General features: G+C 46.0%; 2 protein-coding genes across 6 annotated transcripts in view; one reads left to right on the plus strand and one right to left on the minus strand.

Moving 5' to 3' along the window:
* si:dkey-178k16.1 (band 4.1-like protein 1) overlaps positions 1–21850 on the plus strand; it is a 47922-nt gene extending 26072 nt beyond the window's left edge. Inside the window, exons 4-22 of one of the 4 annotated variants that reach the window (XM_031566942.2) lie at positions 1237–1341; positions 3153–3195; positions 3563–3638; positions 4489–4707; positions 5781–5868; positions 6074–6241; positions 7533–7630; positions 8637–8812; positions 9143–9342; positions 11002–11043; positions 13604–13756; positions 16635–16685; positions 17018–17371; positions 17708–18025; positions 18395–18454; positions 18572–18664; positions 18760–18840; positions 19025–19141; positions 19401–21850. In XM_031566942.2, the coding sequence (XP_031422802.1) occupies positions 1237–1341; positions 3153–3195; positions 3563–3638; positions 4489–4707; positions 5781–5868; positions 6074–6241; positions 7533–7630; positions 8637–8812; positions 9143–9342; positions 11002–11043; positions 13604–13756; positions 16635–16685; positions 17018–17371; positions 17708–18025; positions 18395–18454; positions 18572–18664; positions 18760–18840; positions 19025–19141 (2442 nt within the window). In that variant the 3' untranslated portion in view covers positions 19401–21850. The remainder of the gene's footprint in view (positions 1–1236; positions 1342–3152; positions 3196–3562; positions 3639–4488; positions 4708–5780; positions 5869–6073; positions 6242–7532; positions 7631–8636; positions 8813–9142; positions 9343–11001; positions 11044–13603; positions 13757–16634; positions 16686–17017; positions 17372–17707; positions 18026–18394; positions 18455–18571; positions 18665–18759; positions 18841–19024; positions 19142–19400) is intronic. The other 3 variants (XM_031566943.2, XM_031566945.2, XM_031566944.2) reach the window with 3 other exon arrangements.
* Positions 21851–22364: 514 nt separating this feature from the next.
* cntn3a.1 (contactin 3a, tandem duplicate 1) overlaps positions 22365–24692 on the minus strand; it is a 78396-nt gene continuing 76068 nt past the window's right edge. For both annotated transcript variants that reach the window (XM_012827379.3, XM_042707695.1), the window contains 2 exons: positions 24473–24641; positions 22365–24023 (listed from right to left, as the gene is read on the minus strand). In XM_012827379.3, coding sequence (XP_012682833.2) covers positions 23932–24023; positions 24473–24641 — 261 coding nt within the window. In that variant the 3' untranslated portion in view covers positions 22365–23931. The remainder of the gene's footprint in view (positions 24024–24472; positions 24642–24692) is intronic.

Genomic DNA, 24692 nt, shown 5'->3' on the forward strand with positions numbered 1-24692 from the left:
TCTTAGCAGCCAGCGCCTGCCAACGCTCCGTCTCCTGCACGCCACCGCTGAGCACCGGGCTTCCCTTTTGTGTGTGGAGGTAAAGGGTGTGGCCTTTCACCAGTCCTAAATGACCCCCTCTTCCTCCCACCCCCATCCCCTCCCTCGATCTCCCATCAGCCCCCTGGTCCCCTGGGACCAGCACACAAAAGCACCATCTGATCTCTCTACCCATAATCCAATTGGCCGGGTCCTTTCTGAGCCAGTTCTCAGTTGTGCACGAGGTAATTTAGCCTCACACATATTAGCATGTGTGAAATATCCTCTCTCACTCTCGCATGCCAGCTCTACTTCTCTTTCAAACACGAACAGATCATTCCTTTACGGTAGCATTCACCTTCTGACATAACTACACATGCAAATTGCACATTGCCATTATGTTTTACATTTACATTTAGTCATTTGGCTTTTCTCCATAGCGACTTAGAAGTGGGGAACAGAAAGCAATTAACAGTCAGGGACAATGACAAAACTACAAGAACAAAAGCGTGATGCCACGGTGCATTTCTGTTTTTTGGGGAATCAATTGCTTGAAAGAGTGGGCTGAGAATAGAGTGGTTTTGTTTGTGAAATGTTGAGATGCTTTTTCACTCTGTGCCTGTGTGTGGAGGCACGTGAGCGGCCTCAGAGGCTGCGCCTCTCTGCCCTATATATAGAGGCACCTCCATCTATTCTGGGCCTCAGGTCTGTGGTGATTAGGCCTCGTGTTGCTCTCTCCGAGAGGGATGACACCAAGCCGCACACCTGGGCAGTTCTCTCTTCTTATCCCGACGCCGTCGTTTCCCTTGCTGAGTCCGACCTGGTTGTGTGTGTGTGTGTGTGTGTGTGTGTCTGTGTGTGTGTGTGTGTGTGTGTGTGTGTGTGTGTGTGTGTGTGTGTGTGTGTGTGTGTGTGTGTCCGGCTGTGCATGAATTTACACTCTGTATACATTATGCATAGAGGTGTGTTATTGTGTCCGGAGTGTATGCCTGTGTTTGGTGTGTGTGTGTGTGTGTGTGAGAGAGACATATTAGGTTACGCTGAATGTGCCCGTGTGTGTTCATGCTTATTGGCTGGCTGTTGATCTACACCATGTGCTGAGTCCGTCTGAGTCCGACCTGGTTGTGGTTGTGTGTGTGTGTGTGTGTGTATAAGACAGATTATTGTTCATGTTTACTGACTGGCTGTTAACTACACCGTGTTCTTCTGATCAATCAGAAGTTCTCCCGAGGTCAGCTCCTGTTGGACACCGTGTGTGACCACCTCAACCTGCTGGAGAAGGACTACTTTGGACTGAGCTTCTACGATGCAGACAACCAGAAGGTCAGACGCCTTTGAATGCTTTATTTGCCAGTCTGACACTTTCGGTGCTGTTGTCATGCTTCAAATGTATTTCAGCCACTACTGTGAAATGAATGAAAGGTCTCTGCTGAATATTTCTGAGATTTTTGTTCGTGTAGCTATCGTCATGCTTAAAAAAGTTCAGTAATTACCAGTGATACGATGATGTACATTTAAGTCATGTTTGAATCAGTCCTTAAGTGCCCAGTGTGAGATATTTATCATGAACAACAACAACAACAACAACAACAACAACAACAACAACAGGAAGTGTGTTGAGCCCAAGCCCCTGCTGTGTGTGTCACAGAGTGATAGATGGACGCCCTCTGTGCCCTGAGGCCACACCCCTTCAGTTAGAGAGTAATGACAAGTTAGCCTGGAGAGGAGGACAGAAGGAGATAAGGGGGGGGAGGGAGAGCTGAAGAGAGAAGAGGAGAGGTGAAGAGATCGAGGAGAGAAAAGAGGAGAGGAGGGTCAGAAGAGTAGAGAGGAGAAGGGAAAGTGAAGAGGATAGGAGAGAATAGGGTATGGGGAGAGAGGGAGGGTGGAGGAGAGGAGAAGGGAGAGGAAGGGGGGATGGCTGTGGGTTTTTCCTAGCTGTGACTGCCTACAATGCTGTCATTTCAAGCTGGAAGCACAGCTAACCTGACACCTCATTCTGTTCAAAATGGGAATGGAAGGCTGCTTTTGCCTGTGTGTGTGTGTGTGTGTGTGTGTTTGTGTTTGTGTCTGTGTGTCTGTGTGTCTGTGTGTCTGTGTGTCTGTGTGTCTGTGTGTGTCTGTGTGTGTGTCTGTGTGTGTCTGTGTGTGTGTGAGCTCAGCTGGCATTGAGGCTGGAGGGAATGAATGAGTTTTGTCAGGACACCCGGGCAATGACACGCCACTGGCAGGGAGAGGGCGGAAACAGACAGAAGATGGTTTGGAGAGCAGACATTAGTTTTGTCATCTAAGAGTGCCGCCCGGGTCATTGGGGATGTAGCAAACACACACACACACACACACACACACACACACACACACACACACACACACACACACACACACACACACACACACACACACACACACACACACACACACACACACACACACACACACACACACACGTTGGGCTCTAGGGCCCATCAGTCAAAGCTGACGAGGGATGAGTCCTGAGGATTTGTTCCTCTGTTCATCTTTTTTAAATCTCTGAGTCAGGTCTGCTGTCCCTGGCTAGTCTATTCACTGTAAAAATGTTCAATGTTAAGCCTTACACAAATTTGGATTTGAGGTCCAGAATTGAGTTGCTTAAATGGCCAGATGTTGAGTGTCATGATAAACATCTAAGGGGTCCTCCTGAATTTGTCTTTTAAATATCTAACCCCAGAAGGGGCAGGCAAGTTTTTGTTCTTTAGTTTGTGGTTTTAGTGCAAGTTTTTATGTCTTCTCTTGGTCTTTTCTTTTTGAAAGTTCTTCAAAAGCATCTGCTTCAAGTGCTGTTGTGAGGCTGTGTGTGACTCTAACTACGCTTCAGAATCATCCAGTGGATTTTTCTCTGACCTTAAGGCAATCTTGTGTGATGCCGCTGACATTTAGCTTAGTCCCTCGGCTTTCTTTGAATTCTAATGAGGCGGCCATTTTAAGAGGCATTTATTCTGTTTTTGTGAATGGGCTTTTTAATGCACTCGAGGAGATAGCATTGTGTCGAGGAGTCAGAAAGTTTCTTCAAAGAGAACAAAGTGCCTGTCAGCCTTTGATAGCCTCTTTTTCTCTTTCTCTCTCTCTGCTGGGAATATCCACCACTCTCTTCACAGAACTGGCTCGACCCTTCAAAGGAGATCAAGAAACAAATCCGCAGTAAGTGTCTAAAATCAGTCTAGGTCCAAAGTGCCTTCTCACGACACACACACACACACACACACACACACACACACACACACACACACACACACACACACACACACACTCACACACAGACACCCACACACACCCAAACACACACAGACACCAACCCACATCCACACACACACACACACACACACACACACACCCTCAGACACACATAGAGACTCACAGAAACACACCCACACCCACCCACACACACACACACACACACACACACACACACTTATTCATTCTAGTCATCTGGAAGGATGATGAAGAACACCTTTAAAAGGTCACTGCCCTGCTGGTCTCAGTTGTCTTGTCCACCTTCTGTCTGCAGTGGGCGTGTGGCAGTTTGCCTTTACGGTCAAGTTCTACCCCCCTGACCCGTCCCAGCTCATCGAGGACATCACCAGGTGAGTTTACTGTCAAGTTGTGTGTGTGTGTGTGTGTGTTATGTGTGTGTGTGGTATGTGTGTGGGCATATATATATGTGAGTGTGCATGATGTCTGCACTGGCATGTGTGATCTGTATGTGTGCACATGTATATGTTTGTGTGTGTGTGTGTGTGTGTGTGTGTGTGTGTGTGTGTGTGTGTGTGTGTGGGGGGGGGGGGTGTGTGTGCGTGTGTGTGTGTGTGATTGTGCTCACCACCCAGTTGTACAAGTATACATGATTGAAGAGTTGACCCACATTTTATACAGCGGTGGAGTTTGTGGTGGTGAGCATGCAATTGTGTGTGATGGGTTGTGTGGTTGGCTGTGTGTGTGTGTGTGTGTTTTGTAAGGGGGTTGCAGTAAGGTTAGTTTGTGAATGTGCTTGGCTTTATGTATGCACATGTGTCTGTGTGTGTGTGTGTGTGTGTGTCTTTGATGGGGGTTGCAGTTAGGATAGTAGGTGTATGTTCTGGGTTGGGTGCTTGTGTGTGTGTGTTTGTGTGTGTGTGTGTGTGTGTGTGTGTGTGTGTGTGTGTGTGTGTGTCGGGTCAGGGTTGTAGTTAGGGTAGGGATGAGTTGCCATGGGAGCTGATGGGAATGTACTACTGACCGTGACGTCTCCTCCTGTCAACTACTACTTGTTTCCCTGCAGCTGTGTGTGTGTCTGTGTGTGTGTAAGTGTGTGTGTGTATCATGCTGTGTGTCCCCTGCAGTCACTACCTGTTTGTGTCTCTGTGTGTGTCTGTGTGTGTCTGTGTACGTGTGTGTGTGTTAGGTGGTGGTTGTAGTGTTGGTAACCGCATATGCTGCTTGTGTGTGTCCCTGCAGGTACTACCTGTGTCTGCAGCTGCGAGATGACATGCTGTCTGGCCGCCTCCCGTGCTCGTTCGTCACCCACGCGCTGCTGGGCTCCTACGTGGTGCAGGCCGAGCTCGGCGACTACGACCCGGACGAGCACGGCCCCGACTACGTCAGCGACTTCCGCTTCGCCCCCAGCCAGACGCGAGAGCTGGAGGAGAGGGTGATGGAGCTACACCACAACTATAGGTGCGGCCCGACACCGGGCCAGAACGGGGACGGCACTAGGCGATCGCTCTTAAAGCGGCAGTACGCAGTTTTAGTGTAAAACTAGCGTCCTGACTGCTTAGAAGACATGCAGAAACCTTGAAAAACACTAGTTCAATTCAATTCAATTTTATTTATATAGTACCAAAACAATAAAATAGTATCAAGGCGCTTGAGTAAAAACTGGCTAAAAGCTTGCTAGCATGCTTTAGCAGCGGTGTCTGATGAGAATATCTATCTGTGTTGTTCTGTTGTTGTGGATGGAAGCATCTGGCTAATGAATAGATGTGCAGTTTATGCTGGAGGCTCGTGGTCATTTACCCAGCGCAGAGAGTGTGAATTAAACAGTGCCATTGGTTTGTCAGAACAGGGTCACGCGTGAAGTCTCCAGCGCTCCAGGCTGGGATGTCGGAGTGAGGTCACCCCAAATCTCTCACAATATCCCATATTTTTATGCTGACCCACAAAATGACCATAAACCCTTTATTCTCAGCAAAAAAAAAAATTGTAAATCCTAGTCCCGACCCCACCAACCCAAAGCACACACTGGAAACAATGTTTCAAACCCACATGACATCATAGCAGCATAGCAACAGAGTATATGGCAGAGAATGAACAGAAATTATTGAACCCTCATTTTAAGTACCCACAGGGAACTTGATTGGACAAAGTATTTTTTGTCTTTGTATATTCAATTGCAACATGTGCTCAGGGTTAGGTCACTGGAAAGCCTTCATGATATTAAAACCTCTAATTACTGGAACACTTCAGTACATTGTACTTCTGTCTGGGCTGGCTGGACGGGAATAGACTCAAAGAATTGCAGTGTCAATCAGCTGGCCATTGAACTGCATGTTCATTAAGTAAGGTTGCACGAGTAAGATGTTCCAGACTGGTCTGACTCTCAGGTGCTGCAGACACACACACACCCACACATACTCTCTCTCTCACACACACACACACACAAACACACCCACACACATGGTATAGCGCCCTGGTATAGCGCCTTCCTTCCGTTTAGACACACTGTGATTCTGGCCTTTGTTGCGCTGCAGGGGGATGACTCCTGCAGAAGCTGAGATCAACTTCCTGGAAAACGCCAAGAAGCTGTCAATGTACGGCGTAGACCTACACCAAGCCAAGGTAGGGGAAGACCAATGTCATCACACTCCACCGCAGGTGTGATCTAAGGTGTATGACACCTCACGTCACACACACAAACATACATACAACATACACACACATACACACACACACACACACACACAAACATTTGCCTCACACAAACACACTTGACTGTAATTGTTTCACCCTCACCTCTCTCCGTTCGCCCTGTGCATGTTCGCAGGACTCTGAAGGCATCGAGATCATGCTGGGGGTGTGCGCCAATGGGCTGCTAATATACCGTGACCGACTCCGGATAAACCGATTCGCCTGGCCCAAAATCCTTAAAATCTCTTACAAACGCAGCAACTTCTATATCAAGATACGGCCTGGAGAGGTAGAGAAAAGCAAGGTCTTTCACAAAACTTTCAGCCATTCTTACAGTTATTGATTTTGAAAATGCTGCATGCAATTTCTAAAGCCTGGATTGTGGGGTTAGGTTTGTTTTGGACGGTAGAGGGATAATGAAGTCTATAGAAGCCGAGGCTGGGGTCAGGGAGCGTAATCATTTTCTCTGACATGTTGGAGAGACACAAACATCATCTCTTCACCCAACCTGCAGTTGGCTACGTAATTACTGCACAGACACTTACCTCATAGAGAAAATGCATGACTGCATGCCATGTTTACGAAGCACTTTGTTTCATAGTTCTGATCAGTGCTATACATATCATTGAACATGAAGAAAAATATGGTGTAATATATGTTATGCATGATAATGACACGTTGTTTTTGATTTGTTGTTGTTATTGTTGTTGTTCCACTATTGTAGCGCTGGTAATGAAGTTCCAAAAATGGCAGCCATTTTGCTGATTATTAGTTTCTGTTGAGCTTCCCTTCTGGGATGTATTTGCACAGCCTCCTCATACTTAACCTCATCTCAAAGACGCAGAGATTAATTGAAACATTCTCCTTCCGGAACTAATTAGTTATTTTCACAAACAATTAATGGGGTTTGCTTTTGAGCTGTGAGTGTTTTAGCCCTGGCTGCTCTTACTGCGCCGCCTCTACTAAAGGCAGAGAGAGAGACTTATGGTGGGCAGGCAGGCCACTTTTTAAAGGCGTTGTCTTGTGTGTGTGTGTGTGTGTGTGTGTGTGTGTGGGGGGGGGGGGGGGGGGGGGGGTTGGGTGCCGTCTGTGCTGAATAGTGACTCATTTCGCTTGTTCTGGTGTTCAATTCCTAATGTGGATATCAGCAGCGCCACACAGTACACTCAACCCCCTCAGTCTCCTCCAAAAGCCCTAGGAATGTGCTGATAACCAAATTGGATGTGAATATTTGTCCTCACGTCCTCAGCATGCCTCACTAATAAGCATTTGTACTTTAACTCTGACATCAGAGCATGCATGTATACCAAACTGTATATAATGATGATAATCATAATAATAATAATAATAATGATAAGCCAAAAGCCAAAATGCTTTACAGAGTGCATACAGAACAAACAACAATACCAACATATCACATCTGTCTTACTTTAGGGTTAGTTGTTTGTGTCTGTGTGACTGTGTGTGTGTGTGTGTGTGTGCTTGATAGTGTTTCACTTACACCACTACTTCACAGGATTTTAAAATGGTGCACTCACTCCCACTGTCCTGCACCCCCTCCCCCCCTCCCCCCTCCTTTAACTGTACACCACCAGTACGAGCAGTTTGAGAGCACCATTGGCTTCAAGCTGCCTAACCACCGAGCTTCCAAACGCTTGTGGAAGGTTTGCATCGAGCACCACACCTTCTTCAGGTAGGGAGCAGTCACTCCACCACCGGGTGTCCAGCATGCAAACTGCAGTGTGTCGCACGTGACGTAGTCGAACAGGAACACAACACTGCACTGATAAACAACACTGCACCCATAAACAACACTGCACCCATAAACAACACTGCACTGATAAACAACACTGCACCCATAAACAACACTGCACTGATAAACAACACTGCACTGGTAAACATCACTGCAATGATAAACAACACTGCACTGATAAACAACACTGCACCCATAAACAACACGGCACCGATAAACAACACTGCACCCATAAACAACACTGCACCCATAATCAACACTGCATATAATCCTTGGTTTGGTTTTATATTTGTCCTCTCTGTCGCTACTGAATCTGAGGGAAAACTACAGTTAGTTTATGGAAACATTACTGTGTACTGTGTAAAACATAATCATTGTAAGTGAAGCACATGTTACAGTTATCAGTAGAGCAGAATTTACATAGAAGATGTAATTGAATGCAGTAAAAACTTTCACACTAATTTTCCAGAGGCTTCTTGGGTTTGTCTTGCATTCAGCTCTCAGGGCGTTATTCCTGTTGAATATGTGGCACCACAGTATCATTGTTAGTTTTTAATTAGATTATTGAGCACAGTGTAAAATATTAATAATCAGTGTAAAACACTACAGTGACACTCTACATATATCCTAACTGAAATCCTTTTATTTACTAGATGTAAATGCAAAGTATCATTGTGCTGATACTCAATTCCTCAGTACCTCACACTGTACTGTAGTTTTATGCACTGTATTGTAGTCACAATAACACTGTGATATGAAGTGTGGCAGAGGTATGTTTACCTATATTATAGTTCACATAATGGCCCGTATTTTGTGACCGGTTGTCGATTTGTGAAAAATGGAATGGCAACACCCCCCCCCCCCCAACTCAATCGCATATGCTGTATCAATGCAGTGTCCTTTTGCATTAGCTGGAGCCTCATTTGAAGGGCTTTCTCCACCGCAGGTTGGTGTCTCCGGAGCCCCCGCCCAAAGGCTTCCTGGTGATCGGTTCCAAGTTCCGGTACAGCGGGCGCACCCAGGCCCAGACGCGGCAGGCCAGCGCCCTGATCGACCGTCCCGCGCCCCAGTTTGAGAGGTCCATCAGCAGGAGGTACCTGCTCTGCCGCAGCCTGGATGGAGGTAGGGCTCTGGGTCACAGATGTACCGGACAGACACACATAAACACAATGCTGGGAAGACTTGTCATTAGACAGGTGGAACGGTGTGGACTGTCTGAATTTTATGTTTTTTAATAGACATAGCTCTGCAATATTCATATTAGGTCATCTTCCATAAGAAGGATAGCTCACCCCAGTGGCTTTAGACTACTCTCTACACATTTTAGTCTTTTAAAATCCCGGTCATTAACGTTGTTAATATTTTTTTGCTATGTAACTGTCTCCTTTGAAGTCTAGTCTACTGTGTTTGTCTTCTTCTCTGACTACACGTCTCTGTCACTGTCCCACTCAGCGGCGACTCTTGGGGACAGTATGGACAGGATGTCCCAGCACAGCTCCAGCGGACGCACCCCCATCCCCTTACAAGACGACCTGGACCAGGACCTGGAAGATGACGCGTACCCAGAACTGGATCAGGACCAGGATCAGGACCAGGATCAGGAGCGAGAGTCAGAAGACGCTGCCCCCGCTGGCAAGGGAGTGGAACTAAAGGTGAAGACGTTTGGGGGTGGTCTGACGTGTCAACACAGGCGTAACTGCGATTATATTTAATCAACCACCGTCCCCACCCTGGTCGCATAACACTCACCTTCTTAGCAACCTCTTCCTGGAGCCTTTGATGATAAAATAGTAGAGGCTAAGAATTAAATCCCTTATGACACCTCAACTCCTACGGTCCCCTCTTCCATACAAGACTTTAACGCCATACCTATATTTGGCAAATGAAAAGTAGACAGGCCCCTTTACTTTCAAGGGGATTTGGAACAAACAACAGAACAAGTAAAAATATGAAACCGTTAAAATATTCAACATCCCTCGGGGGAGAGAAAACACAGCATTCCAGCCCGTAGTTAATATTTATTTTCTCGTTTAATGTTTTTAATGCTTGAAATTCACTGCTCTGCCTTGTTCAGCCTTCCCCTGAAGCTGTGTTTATTCAACACTAATTATTATCAGCAAAAAGCAGGTGTGAAAGAGCGTCTCGCTGACATCTCCCATAATATTTATTTACTCCATTGGGTTTGCCCAATCTTATATAAGCAACTTGTGGTATCTCCTATGGTTTACTTCAGCTTGTCTCTCTGGGAAAGTGAAGCAAATGTTTCGGTTGTTAGTACAGCGGTATGCACATGGAAGATGTAACTGAATGCACTAAGCTCTTAGACTAGTGTTTCTAACTGTCAACCAAAGTTGATGAATTTTTATCATGTTTCAACACCTGGTTTCTCACCCGTGCACTGACATGCAGCAGTACCCCTCATTCAGTGGAATACGTTCGAAATGTTGAGTTCATAGATTAGACACGGTCACAGTTTGTCTTGTCTTAGGCGAGAAAACAAACACACACTGCAGTCCCCAGTACACAAAACAGCTTAATGTTAACACCTGACTATGCTATGCTAACACCTGACTATGCTATGCTAACACCTAGTATTACTGTCACTTCTCCTTTCCCGCACTTGCTTTCATCCGACTCTGCAGTTGTCCCACCCCCTGGCACAGACTTCTTACCCATCTATCTAATTTCCTGTCTCCCCTGTAGTTCCTGGAGTAGAGCTCCTAATGGCCGTCTCGCCGCTTCTTCTCCCTTAATCTGTACTTTAACTGCACCTTTCCTCAGCACCCCTCCCACACAGTGTCTCACTCTAATTTATATCTTACCCCTCTCTCTCTCTCTCTCTCTCCTCTTCTCTCTCTCCTCTCTTCCACTCTCTCTCTCCTCTCTCCCTCTCCTCCTCTCTTTCCGCTTCTCTCTCTCTCCCTCCCCATCTCTCTCCTCTTTTCTCTCTCCTCTCCTCTCCTCTCTTCCTCTCTCTCCCTCTCTTTGTCTGCCTCCCCTCTCTCTTTCTCTCTCTCTCTCCTCTCTTCCTCTCTCTCTCTCCTCTCCTTTCTCTCCATCTCACGGTCTCCCTCCCCCATCTCTCTCTCTACTCTTCTCTCTCTCTCTCCTCTATCTCTCTCCCTCCCTTTTTCTGTCTCTCCCATTTCTCTCTCTCTCTTTCTCTTTCTTTACCTCTCACCTCTTTCTCTTCACTCCTAATATTTCACATGTAATCTGGCTTCTTCTGCTGACACCTAATCCATCTCTCGCCCGGCCTCTAATTGCTCCTCTCTCTTCACCCCCCCCCCCCCAACTCTCTGGGCTCACAGACGGAAGAGGCTGGCTCTCCACTAGACGCTAAGGCAGCAGAGGTATTTTTCCTCCTAGTGACTGTCGTCTGTCTGTCGGTCCTTGTCTGTCTCTGTCTCAAACCTGTCCTCACACACACATCCCTCTTCATCAAGGATGGCGGCTGCCCAGAGGGTTGGGATGTGGCTGTGGCCTGTATTACCTAAGTGTCTTTTATTTTAGATTCTGTGTCTCAACTGAGTAAAGAAAACGATTGATATATATTTACATTTATATTTTGTTGCTTTTATCCAAAGTAACGTACAGCACCATATAGTCATACATTATATTAGTATGTGTGCTCTATGGTTGTTATAGTTTTCCATTCTCAAATAGTTTTTTTTATTTTGATCATATATTTGTGTTCAACCTGGATTTTACCAGAGGTTACACCAGTGTCAGTTCGGTTTTTATTTCATGGATTTATTTCTATTCTATTGTATTTTATTTATTACAGTTTTAGTAATTTTAGTTTAAGACAAAAATTGCTAAGTTGCGGCGTGATAAATAATCTTCTTATAATGGAAGATATCAACATTTAATGACTAAACCTAATTGACATATACAATAGGCTAGATTTGTTTTAGCCTGAAAGCCTGTTAAAGATGCAGACCATGATTCAGTTTCGCAAAATGTTGTTGATGTGCTCGACAGCCAATCACATTACAGCCCTCCCCTCTGTGCTCCTGAAGCACTGTGTTGATTGGGTTGCTGTTTATAGCCGGTCCGAACCACTGTGTTTGTTTCCCATTGGTGAGCCAGGACTGCAAGCAGTGAACGGATAGCTCGAGGATTGTGAGGAACAATTCATTGAATTTGACCAAAAGTTTATGGAATTGGAATCGCGGACTGGACCGTTAATAAACACAAACAACTAAATATTCCAAACAACATGACATGTGTTTTCACGGTCAACCCTACCAGTAGCCTATTGTTAACTAGAAACCCCTAGAACTCACATGAGAACTTGAGTTGTTAATTGCGCTCATTACGCACGCTCTGTCTCACTACATGATTTCTCACTGTACAGACACCTGCCATCTTGAAGGAGAATGATGTCTGCTGTCTTGAGACGTTAAAAACGATTATTTTTTGTTTCTTCTTATTTTATTTGTATTATATTTTTGGGGGAATTTTGTTAGCCTTTTTTATGTTTTAGTTCACTATCTCTTGCTGCTGAGTTCTCTTGAGTTGTACACTTTCATCTTTTTATTGTCCCAGATAGTCTTTCGACTTCCTCACCTTACGGTCGCCTTGATGTTCATTATCTGTCTCAATGTGTGTCTCGTTGTCAGAGCAGAGGGAAATAAATCAAAGTTGCTGTCTCAGAAATAGGACACACTTGCTGAGGAAAAAAAATGGGAATGTTTTTCTAATTCGGCAGTGTTAAGTGTGGCTGTTGTGCTGCTGTTGATAAGCAGGCTTTGTCCTCGTGCTGAAGAGCTGCTAGCGGTCGTCTCAGTCGAGGGGCTTTCTCCACTGCACCACTCTGCATTGCCATGATTGCGTGTGTGTGTTGATTAGCTCCATTGTTGGCGTTAATGTCTGTCCGCGTCGCTGCTTGGAGGGTCGTGAGAGGCGGACTCTCTCTTTCTCTCTGTAGTTGTCTGTCTGTCTCTGTCTGTCTGTCTGTCTCTCTGTCTGTACATAGTAGCTGACTGTGGTATGAATCCAGCCCAGGTGCGTTCGAGGTGCGTTCGGATTTTGCAAACAGAGGAGAACGTTCCAGGCGAAGTCAATGCAAACGAAAAAAAAAACGTTTGAAACGTTGGCAAACGTTCGCCTTTGTTTATGATAATTTGAACGCACCTCTGGCGTGAGTGTGGGCCGGACCTGGGCCGGACCTGTTCAGGAGTCACCTGCTGTCTGCGCCGCATTGCCTGTCTTACTGTGTGATCTCACCTGCAGTGCTCTGCCTCTCTGCTTCTGCACCCATCTCTCACCCCCCTCCCCCTTATCCTGCACCCCCTGCTGCCCCCCTCCCGCCCGCCCGCGTCTCCCATCCTGCTCCTGCCTGTGTCTCACTCCCTCCACCGCACCCCCCAGTCGGACCAGGATGTAGCCCAGCGTCCCAAACAGGAGGTACTGGTTGTCCCGCATTCACATGCAAGGTCTTTCTGACCGGAAGTCCTCTGTGTCTCATACTCTATGCGTATACTACTCTATACATGATGCACTGTATACTGTGTCATATCAAGAGGTAGAAGGTTCCAGAATTTTGTGTCCCTTTTGTGTGTTTGTCATTGCTAAAGCATGTGTCACTTACAGTGTGGTTAACGATTCATTTAATACCTTATTTATGTTTAAGCGGTTCCTTCCACTTAAACAAAACGTGGTTTTGTGTGAGTGTTACTAGCACCTAGAAATATCATCGAGTTTGGCATGTATATTTTTTACACTTAGCTTATCACAAGCTAGCTGCAAAAAAACTGTCATCTCTAAAGACGTCAAAACAGTCCTCATTGTCATCAGTGTACACTCCAGGTGAACAGCCACCCAAGTGTCTCTTTTTTGCCTGTCTGTGACATTCACGTCTTCTCCTGTCTCTGCCCTCCTCTGCCTCTACTGTGAACCCCCGTGCAGCAGTTCCTGGACAAGCCGGAGGACGTGCTGCAGAAGCACCAGGCCAGCATCAACGAGCTGAAGAGGGCGCTGCGGGAGCCCAACAGCAAGCTGGTCCACCGGGAGAAACGCCCGTCCAGCGCCTCCCCCGGGAGCACCCCCGAGAGGAAAGCTGTAAGTGTGAGAGAGAGGGTCATCGCGATGAACTCCGGCTTTTTTTACGAGCCGCCATTTAATCTGGGGAAAAGACGTTTTAAATATGACTGTAAAAATAAAATTCCGGGGCTGCTCCTGCGGCCGATGCCGTCGCTACTACTGCTGGAAGGGTTCCTTTGGCCCCGGGGCAAACGCAGTTAACAAGCACACTCATGCGGCCCATACCAACCGGTAATGTGATTGAAGGTCAGAGGAGAGGGTTTCATAGCTTTTGTAGGCAGTGAACATTTAAATGGCATCATGTCTGTGCAGTAGAACTACTGTAAAGTCACATTATACAAGTACCTTTGCTTGATTTGAGCAGTATATATTAAAACCAGATAGTGTTTTCTGCAATGTGGTGACCATTATTTAACTACCATTAGAGCATGCTACCTCATGTAACACACACAGGTCATTGAATCTGTTCACTTTATATTAACACATAGGCCTCTGAGGAGTCCATGTTGATTGAGAAGCAAGATGGTTGCCAGAGAGACCTGGCCCTCGTTTCAAATGAGGAAATGAGCAAGACATCTTCGAATGTCGCTCTGTCGGTAAGCCGCCCCCGCGGGGATAGAGAGGCAGACTTGAGGGCTGAATCACTAAAGGCCAAAACCTCACACAGAGACGAGGCGGAAGTGGATGGCAAAGCAGTGAAAAGAGAAACTGACAGAATCCCATCAACAAAGGACTCCGAGAGAACCAGAGTTGACAGCCCTGACAACTCTTTGCTGGAGTTTCAAGCGCGGGGAAAACAACATGGTTATGAGCCGACGCGAAACTTTTTGATAGAGAGTGGCGTTCGTGCAAATGGTTTTTCTCAATTTTCAACGGATGGAGTTTTGGTGGGGAAGAGGGAGGGAACCGGAGGTGCGAGCAGCAGCCTGCGAAGGAGAGAGAGCGCGGCGCAAGAGGAGAAGAATCAGATACCCATATCAAAGGACCAGCAACGTGGGAGAACCGAGGCTCAGTCTGGATCAACAAAGAGAGCTCCTTTGAAACCTGTGAGATCAAAGAAGTGCAAAGTCAACAAGGAACCAAATCCACAAGAGCAAACAGAAGATGCGAGACGAAATCCTCGAACAACCGAGGGCTCTGAGATGAAAATGGCCAGCGAAGGGCCAGCGTTTGACTCACAGAAGGTGCAGCATGACCGTTCTTCTTCGGAGCATTTGAACTCTCAATCAAATTCTGAGCGCGGTGCCTCTCATAAAGATAAAGGACTGACTTCTAATGGTCACCACCCAGCAACCAGAGGCCTCTCACACTACGGACATCGGGACATACAGGACGTTAGAGGTGGCTTCTTGATGAACTTTGGCACCGAAGATGACAAGCTCCTCTTTGAAGATCAGGTCCAGGTTTTCGATGTCTTCTACGGTTCTAAGTTCTCGCCCTCTGACCAAATGGCACCTCTGCATTCTGCGATCCTAGGGCAGAGAACGAGAGAACCGGACGTCACGATGCGCAACAGACTCCAGAAGAGCTCCAGTATGGTAAAGACCAAGAGGAGACCAGTGGTAACTGCTTGGCATCTGCTTGTTCAGGAACTAAAGCATCGCATGAACGCTGCACATCCATACCTCTCCCGATTTTGCATTTGTCACCTGACAACACACAACTACAGAGCATCCTCACTCACCTATTCAAAAGAGGGGGTAGAACAAATCTAAAGCCTTTTATACCTCCTCCACCCTGGCAAGGGCTCCAAGGACGTGAGGCTTTTTGTCTGCACTGGTTTGTGTCTGATCAGTGGGTGAGGCCTCCACCGGCCTCGCCTTCGCCTCCAGTCCTTCCCTCCCTTCCTGCCCAGCACAGCATCCGCTTTCCGCATAATAGACGTCAGTAGCCCCCTCTGCATAATTCTCATTGCTTAAGCGTCTGGCTTGTACTCCTCTAACTTTCTGCTTTTACTCACAGTCCTCCCCTCCAATCTCCAACATCCCCTCTCTCTCTCTAGTGGCCGTAGTGCGTAGTGTCAGGGACTCACATTTGATGGCCTTGCAAGGAGTTAAATGCCTTTTGCACTACCCAGTACCCAAAATGCTGCTGCTGCTACTGCAACCTTGAAAAAGAAATAAAAAAGAAAGATGCTTATTCAAGTGAGAATATCTAAAATGAAATGTCACGTGATTTGCTCAATGCATTTAATTGGCTCCTCTGTTGATGATTCTGCAAATCAAATCCAATAGTGATTTATTTGATGTGAGAGTGGTTGCCATGGCATCATTTTTTATTACACGCAGGCAAAATGAAGAAAGAAAAGAAAAAAAGCTTTGGAACTGGCGCCAACCCAGCCATGTTTCTCAAGGGTAGGAAAAGCTTACCTTTCTGGAAGGAAGCCCAGTAAATGTCAGCTCTTGAACTTCTCCAGGCCTCTACATGGGCTACTTAATTATGTCTGGCAATGCCAGAAAGACAACCTGAATAACCTGAAATAATGTTTGGCCTTCAGTTCCCTATGTGGTGCTTCATACTTGACGAACCTTGAGAGGGTGATGCGTTCTCTCCGCATCCCATGTGGACCTAGAGAGGGACAGCTGACTGTAACGGGTTCCAAATGTTCATCAGCCACTCTGCTGTTTGGAGAAACCATCTTTCAGACATCATTACCATGACACCATTGTGCCCCAACTCGTTTGGACCCCGTGTCCAAGTCAGAGAGGCTACTGTATGACTCGATGCTGAAGATGAAGGAGTGTCTGCAAACAGTTTCTGTTTAGCGTTTGTGCATTGCCATAGTTCCATGATATGCTGATGAAGGCTACTTTGCACAGCTCTCGGCTTGCGTGTAGGGTGTAGGGTGCTTATCAGTATGTACTCATTAAGACCGCTCCTCTTCACTGTTCCGTAGGAGGCGGCGGCCACCCCTGCCATTTACACCGAAGCTCTAGCTGAATCTCAGGTACCTCTTTGGCTTAACTGGCTCTGTTGTGTTTTACTTACTTCCGGCTTTTTTTTCCTATTATCTGATTCATGAGTCATCATATTGACTCACACGATTCTTTTGCGTTTTACATACGTCTTCTTTTTTTTTTAATGAGTCATCATATTGAGCGTTTAAATTACCTCTGGTTTAAAAAAAAATTATTCATGAGTCATCATATTGACTGATATGCGTTTTACTTACCTCTGTTTTTTTATTTAAAAAAAAAGAAAAAATCTGATTCATGAGTCATCATATTGACTCATGTATGATTCTGTTGTTTTAGTTGTAATTCCTCTTGTGTCCTGCAGGGGGACCTGTGGGAACGGCGGCTGGGCTCAGTCTCCGAGGACGACCCGGAGCAGGAGATGCTCTACGCCAAAGAGACTCACCTGGGCATCGAGCGCAAGTGCTCCAGCATCACGGTCAGCTCCACGTCGAGCCTGGAGGCCGAGGTGGACTTCACGGTGATCATGGACCTGCACACTGGCATGGAGGAGTTCTCCAGGGGCATGAGCGAGCTGGGCGACAGAGACGTCTTGCCTGAGATGGGCTACTCTGATTTGTCCGACATGCCGCACCACAGCGCCGCGTGGATCATGGGAGCCGAGAAGATCGTGCTCCCGGACGAGTTCCCCGTTATAGGGCCTCCCAAACGCCCCGAGGTAGACCATCTCCTTTCTCACTCTGCGACCAGGATCACCCCTACAGGACAGATGCATGACTGTGTGAATCTGTGTGTCCAGCCAAGTATGTGACAAACATCCCATTTTTATTTTCAAATTTTTTATCACAACTCATTTTATTTCAGTTATTTCATTTCCGTTATTGTATTCCGTTATAAGTGCTTGCTTTTTTGTGTCCTTGTACTTTTATTTAAACTCTTTGTGTTGTCAGACTCATCTTTCTCCCACTCACAGCTGCTTTGGAATGTAGGTATCAGCACCCCATGACTAACTCTCATCTTGATCTCGATGTGCCATCTTCCTCTTCCTCTTAAGCCGTTTGTGCCCAAAAAGGCGCCGCGCACCGCGCTGGCTCACAGGGCCAAGAAAGAGGCCGGTGAGCTGACCTCGATTCAGGTGACGAAGAAAGAGACCGCAGAGGTGACTCATCTCCCTCCCCAACCCATCAGCAGAGAGGGGACTCATCTTCCTCCCCATCCCATGAGCAGAGAGGGGACTCATCTTCCTCCCCGACCCATCAGCAGAGAGTGCAGCGACATTGTCCCCCCTGCCCTGAGGAAAACCGATGTCAAGGTCGAGACGCAACCCAACGGGTCAGAGGTCACCACAACCATCATGGAGTTCACCGACCAAGTAAGAATCTGTGTAATAACATATGCAGTAACACATATAACGCATAAATACTGCTATCACCATCACCTGTACACACACAGTATACCGCACTGTTACCTGTACACACACAGTATACCGCACTGTTACCTGTACACATACAGTATACTATACTATCACCTGTACACATTCAGTATACTGCACTATCACCTGTACCTGTGTTTGAAAGAGACAAGGCAGTTGGATGAGATCATGCGCTGAAATTGAATGAGGCCCATTATCTCACATAATCCCATTCAGAGAGATTACATCTAATCTGGATCAATCTCACGGCTCCCGTCTCTCAGCCGTGGCACTTTACAGAGTTTGCACGTGTTCCCTTTTATCCCATAGGATCACAGGGGGAGTGCAATCAGAGAGGCGTCTTATTCCGTCACAGAGAGCGGCTCACCGGTGAGTAGACTGAGAATGGATCGAGAAACAGCGGGTCCTTGGCTGTGACCTAACGTCATATTAATGTGTTTAAATAAAGAAACTGTGGGTGAAATGCGTTTGTTTTTTCTGAAACAGATCAATATTGGCACTTTTGCCAGAGAGGGTTCAGGATCTCCACTCATTGTGACAGAGAGTGTGACATCAGCGACCACCACCCATGTTACCAAGGTAACGCCATGTGACAATGTCAGGAAAGTCAGAGTGAGTTCACTGAAAGTTGAAATGAGTGTAGAGTGTAAAATATTCTGTTTTCTTTTTTGCAGACAGTCAAAGGAGGCTACTCAGAGACCAGGATTGAAAAAAGAATCATCATCACTGGAGATGATGATGTAGACCAGGATCAGGTGGGCCTGGATGTGTTTTTTATTTTTTATTTGTCTCTATATTTTTGGTATGTTATATGGTTTGTTTGTTTTATATATTTATTTAAGGTCTATGAAATTAGGACATGTTTTTTTATTCATCCAACGGGTTTGGGCTGCTCGTCCGTGACTCATTTTAGTTCTCACTGCTGTTTTCTCTCCTCAGGCACTCGCCATCGCAATAAAAGAGGCGAAGCAGCAACATCCTGACATGTTGGTAACCAAGGCTGTAGTTGTCAGGGAAACCGAATCTTCCACTCACGACCCGCACGAGGAATGTTAGGTACGGATGTCAGTCAAAAGTGCTCCTTTTGATTACTGATCAGAGTTTGACAGTTTGACATTTACGTTACATGACGTTACATAAGCTTCCATATTATAAATACAGACAGCCGTAAATGTTGAGGACAGCATGTTACATATAGTTCATTAATAGAATATGTTATTGGGAGCAAAGTGATACCAGTGTACCTGCACTCATATTCTGACATATTGGTTCCATTCTAATTGTTGTAGTTTGTGCTTCTTCTCTCTTCCAACAGACCACAGTCCTCTTGGAACCTGCTCAGAAGAATAGTCCTACTGTGAATCTACTGTCTTTAACCACTGCCAGTCGGTCCTGGATACTACACTCCCAAATCTCCCCCTTTCCCTCCAGGGTCTGCGTTGCGTACGTGTCTCCAGGGCTGCTTCCGACACCTCTCCCTGCAGAACCTTGCCTCTCCAGTTTTACATTCAGAGGCGCTAAAGACTCTGTCTGCCCCTGGAGCACATACTTGCTATGCCATTACCCCTCCTCTTCTACTCGACCCCAGTCTTGTTCTCTAGATGGTTTTACTCCCTGTCCACTGAACTGAACTAACGTTAGAAAAACATTCTGAGCAGTTTATTTGCCTGGCTCTATCTGTCTTACATTACACCATAAAATCATAGATATTTGCTGTAGACACTGACATCAATTATGACGAGTGGTTGCAACCGTTTATTTGGTTATCTGGGAGTATACGTTTGACTACTGATGCTGGAAAATGTGAACTTTAGGCAAGATCAATGAATAGAATAGGTCAAATGCCTGTTAAAAGATATGTGTATGTAATGCATTTTTTTTAAATGTGAAGGAAAAAAAAAAGAAGATGATTCTGAAAGTGCACACATTTTTTTGCATGTAGTTGAGCAGGTTTTCTTCTGTGGGGAAAAATCGTGCTTTCATCTCTCAGTTTTAAGCTCTGGACGAGCCACGCTGGACGAGCCGAAACCAGCCCACATGGATCACTGAGCTCATCCATGACACGCGTGGTGCAACCGAACACGGACGGCACAGACCAAAACACACCTGAAATACAGTCTGTCCTATTAGTGTTAGTGATGCACAGCTGTGTCCCAGCGTCCCTCGGCACTGGCCGTCTGGCTGGGCTGCTATAACGCACCAGTGCTATCCCTTGTTTCCGAGGAACGCTCTTTCGCGCGGTGAGAATATCTCAACATCCAGATGAAGGCTGAGGCTGAGGGACGAGGAACACGCTGTCCGGTTCCGCAGAAGTGGAACATCAGATACCGAGGCGGTTTCCGTGGAGATTACTTAAGAGCTAAGAATCCACCAGGACCACTCTGCCTGCCTGGGGTGACATCAGCCATGGATGTTCAAAAAAAGGAGATCTTTGTCTACTTACTGTTTTAATGAAAACCGTCGAAATGCTCTGAAAATTCTTGAATATTTTAGGATTACTTTTTTGGATAGATGATCGTGTAATCTTGTTAGTTTTATTCAGAGGGTAAATATTGTTGGAGACCTATACTCTGAGCTTGTTGAGTGTCTGAATTGATTTAATATACATCCAGTGCAAAATAAGAAATAAATAACTTCACGAATTAAGTCGTTTATGACGGAAACTCTTATGTGCATGCAGTCATTAACTAAAAAGAGCTTTAAGTTGCCCAAAGTAACAAGCGATGCTTTTATTTTCATGTAAAGTTGTACATTCGCCCTCTGAGGTCTGACACTGTTATCATCACAGTGGGAAATGGAAAAGATTTGCGTCTGAAGTCTGGAAAATCAAGGCTAGAAAAAAAAACTAAACAAAAACAAACAATTTTTACAAAGCAGTGGACTGTGAAGGACAGTCCAAAATCACTGTTGTGATGTCACTGTACATAGAGAGGAACATCGTTACATTAAAATTCCATCATCCTTGTAATCTTTCGTTTTAAGTATTTTCATGAGGAAAATCATTGATGCCATCTCAGAAATACTGAGGAAAAGAAGGTCAATCAGTTTGTCCATTCTGATCTAGGAGTACACGAGTGATAGTCTGTGAACTTTTGACTGGTTTGTTTCCTGTGCGTAGAGCTGACCTTTGACCTTATCCTAACCTGTGATTGATGTCTGGACCCGTAACTGTTGAAGTGAAGCGCCCCTGTGCGATGCTGTGCCATGTGATGTCTGTACGAGAGTGCGGGCCCTTACCCAAGGCTGTTCATCCCTGTGCCGTCTCATCTGTTTTTTTTGTTTTTCTTTTCTATTCATCTCTAATGTGCCAGAATTCAAAAGGAATGCCAATGAGACCATCAGCATAGTTTTCTCTCCTTGATGGTCTTGCTGATCTCTGTGAAGATGATGACGACGATGATGATGAGGATGGTGAGATGTACCGATACTGAGATGTGTTGTATAAAGGGGTCTGTAAAGTGTGAATGACTTGAATATATAGTACTTTATGCCCTAGCAGGTTTTAATTGCACTTGGGTTGAAGTCACTGTCTTGAAGCCTTTCAGTGCCAGCCAGTGTAATTCTACAGAACGCTGGCTACTACACACACAAAACTGGGCGGGGCTTTCATGCCTGGCTAAAAAAAAAAAAAGTCTTTCTTTTCTCTCATTCCTCTTTTTTTTACGATTGTCTAACTCCATCCTTCTTTCTCATTGCTCTGTGTGTGATCTGTACAGTGTATCTGCCCTCCCTCTAGATGATCAAATGAATAAATGAGTACATACACTTCGTGGGCAAAGACAGTGTGGTTCTTTCCTGAATGTGCTTCTAGCTGTTGTTCTTGGTTTTCAAAGTGTGGTTCTGATTCCCCTGTTCTCTGCAAACAGATCACTCTTCTCAATGATCAATCGAGTTTAAATAATAAATGTTAATACTGACTGCATTTAGTCTTGTCCATTGGTTTGAACTTCATGAGGGACATAGATTTGACAACAAATGAACATTAGTCATATCCTGCCCTCATGTGGCCAACGAAGGAACAGCAGCTGTAATACTACAAATGTGGAACATGTAAAATGACCGTAAACCCCTCATTAAATTAAAATGGCAGTCACCATCATTGTATTTTTCTTTTGCTGAAGCAGTAACAGTGAAAGGGAAAGAAATATAAACATCATACTGTATACTGAACAATTGTCTTCAAATCACTTGAAGAAAATGGGTACAGATATTCATGCAGAGGGATCTTTTCGACACAATAACATCAACATTGCCTGCAACATAAACAGGAAACATGAACTTTACTCACATTTTGTTTATTTTTTTCAGTAAAAAGTCAGTTGATTCATTCAAATTCTCTTTTTTTCCAAGCCATGTTTCACAGCCAGCTCATGCTCAACAGCGAAGGACTTTTAAAATAACATGTAAGCAATATCGAATAAAAAAAACGAATCACTGTCACTGCCAAGCGCAGTGTTCGTTTGCAAAACCAACTCGCACAGTTCACTGTTTGCTGACCGGTTTGAAGCCTGGAGAACATGAGTGGGAACCACACACAAAACAACGCAGTGTGTTAAATCATCCCAATGATCATAATACCAAGAATGTCTTCCAAAATATTAACAATACCAGTCATCGAAATGATAACGATCAATAGCAATACACTTAAGGCTCTTTAGGGGTCCTGAGGATTTCATCAAATGTACATAGTGGTTGAAGTGAGGGGCACGCGCTAATACTAGCACTTAGCATGATGACCAGCATAGTGGTTGAAGTGAAGGGGCAAGTGCTAGTGCTAGCACTTAGCATGATGACCTGCAGGGCTGACGGGGAAGCTGGTGCCACAACATGGCCGAGGGGTTGGGGAAGGGGAGTTGTCACAGGAGTGATGTCTTTCAACTTACAGCCGGGTGGGGGGGGGTCAAGGAGGCCAGGCCTGGAGCCAAAGAGCCTAGTAGCACAGCCGTGAGCCGCGGGGAAGGGCTTAACGGGAAACAGCAGCCCTAATGTGTACTGCAACAGCTCCAGAGGAGACCAGTGGAGGAGTGGAGAAGGCCGTAAAGAGGAAGCGGCACAAATATTTTTTCGCCTGGACGATCAGTGGAGGGAAACAAACAGGGCAGAGGTCACATAACAGACTCCACACGACGGAGAGAGAGAGCGAGAGAGAAAGAGAGAGAGAGAGAGAGGATGTAGTTGCGCTAATGTTACATCATCCAGAGGTTTGACCTCAGTAGATCAGTCACCGAAGTCCTTTGTCTTGTCATCTGTGTCGCAGTAATTGGCCACCTCAAGCAGAGGAGCGGAGGCCCGTTCCCATCGAGTAGTTCTGTTGCTCTGCAGTTACCCTTCAATGCAGTTAACTTCTTAAAAAAAAGGAAACAAATGTGTAAAATCCACCCATCACAGTGAAGTAGTGAGCCTCCACATGGACGAGTTGGCTTCCACAGTACTGTATGTGCTTGTGTACATTCAGTTGCCTTGTTCAGGAAAATCGTTTCAATGTGAAAGAAAAAAAAGATAGAAGCCACATTTCTTACTCAGCAGTCTTTAAAGCAGCTTTGGTCAGGGCAGACTCAAGGCCCAGTGTATCATTTCTCCAGGGGAGGAGAGGATGGTGCAGGGTGGGGAGCGAGTGGAATGGGGGTGGGGTAGGGGGGGGGGGTAGGGGGGGCGTAATTCAGTTTCCTTCATGAGGCTCTTTTTAAAAACTAACGAGGATCGCTGCTGTCCTCGTACAGCTTCTCCGAGTGCTTGTGCTGCGCTGCACCTCACGTCTCACTTCGTCTCACCTCACGTCTCACCACGTCTCACTTCGTCTCGTCTCGTCTCGTACGACTCCGTGAGTCCTGCGGGAGCCCTTTTTGTCATAACAAAGTCCTTGATGTGTGGGCGAGAGCCAGCGTCACCAACGCCGGCCAGACCGGCGTCCTCCACGCCGCCCCGACCACCTGAGCTCCTACAAATACAATCACACAGACAATAAGAGTCTCAGCCACCAACACTGCAGCCTCGAGGAACACAAAGTATCGTAAAGCTGAACTCTTTGGTGTTAATCTTAAATGCAGCCTCAAGAAAGAAAAAAAATATTGTAAAGCTGAACTCTTTGGTGTTAATCTTAATTCATAGGCTTTCATTGGCATTTTTTCAAAATATGTTTCGGCTACGAGGCTTCTGTCAGGGAGTAGATTACAAACTGACGTGCCTAACCTTTTCAAGTAGTCCACATAAACATAAACATAAGCATGGAGTGGTGGACGCTCAAGCTGACCACTGCACACTTGCTTAGAGTCATAAGGAAAGTGAGTGGAGAACTCACACACACACACGCACACGCACACACACACACACACACACACACACACACACACACACACACACACACACGCACACAGGCCAGTCTCTCACCTGCTATTCTGGGGATGGTGATCTGTCTGCTGCTGCGGCCCTCCCCCCCCTCGCTGACCGGCTTGATCTGGACCACGTAGTCCTCGTCCACAGGCAGCGACAGCTCCAGGGACGTGCCGTTGGTCTCCACCACGCTGGGCCGGGCCTGCCGGTTCTGCTTGTACATCACCTGCAGGGAGGAGGTTTTAGAACCCATTAGAACCCATTAGAACGCAATGAG

The sequence above is a fragment of the Clupea harengus genome, chromosome 4 (genome assembly GCF_900700415.2).
Source record: "Clupea harengus chromosome 4, Ch_v2.0.2, whole genome shotgun sequence".
Lineage (NCBI taxonomy): Eukaryota > Metazoa > Chordata > Actinopteri > Clupeiformes > Clupeidae > Clupea > Clupea harengus.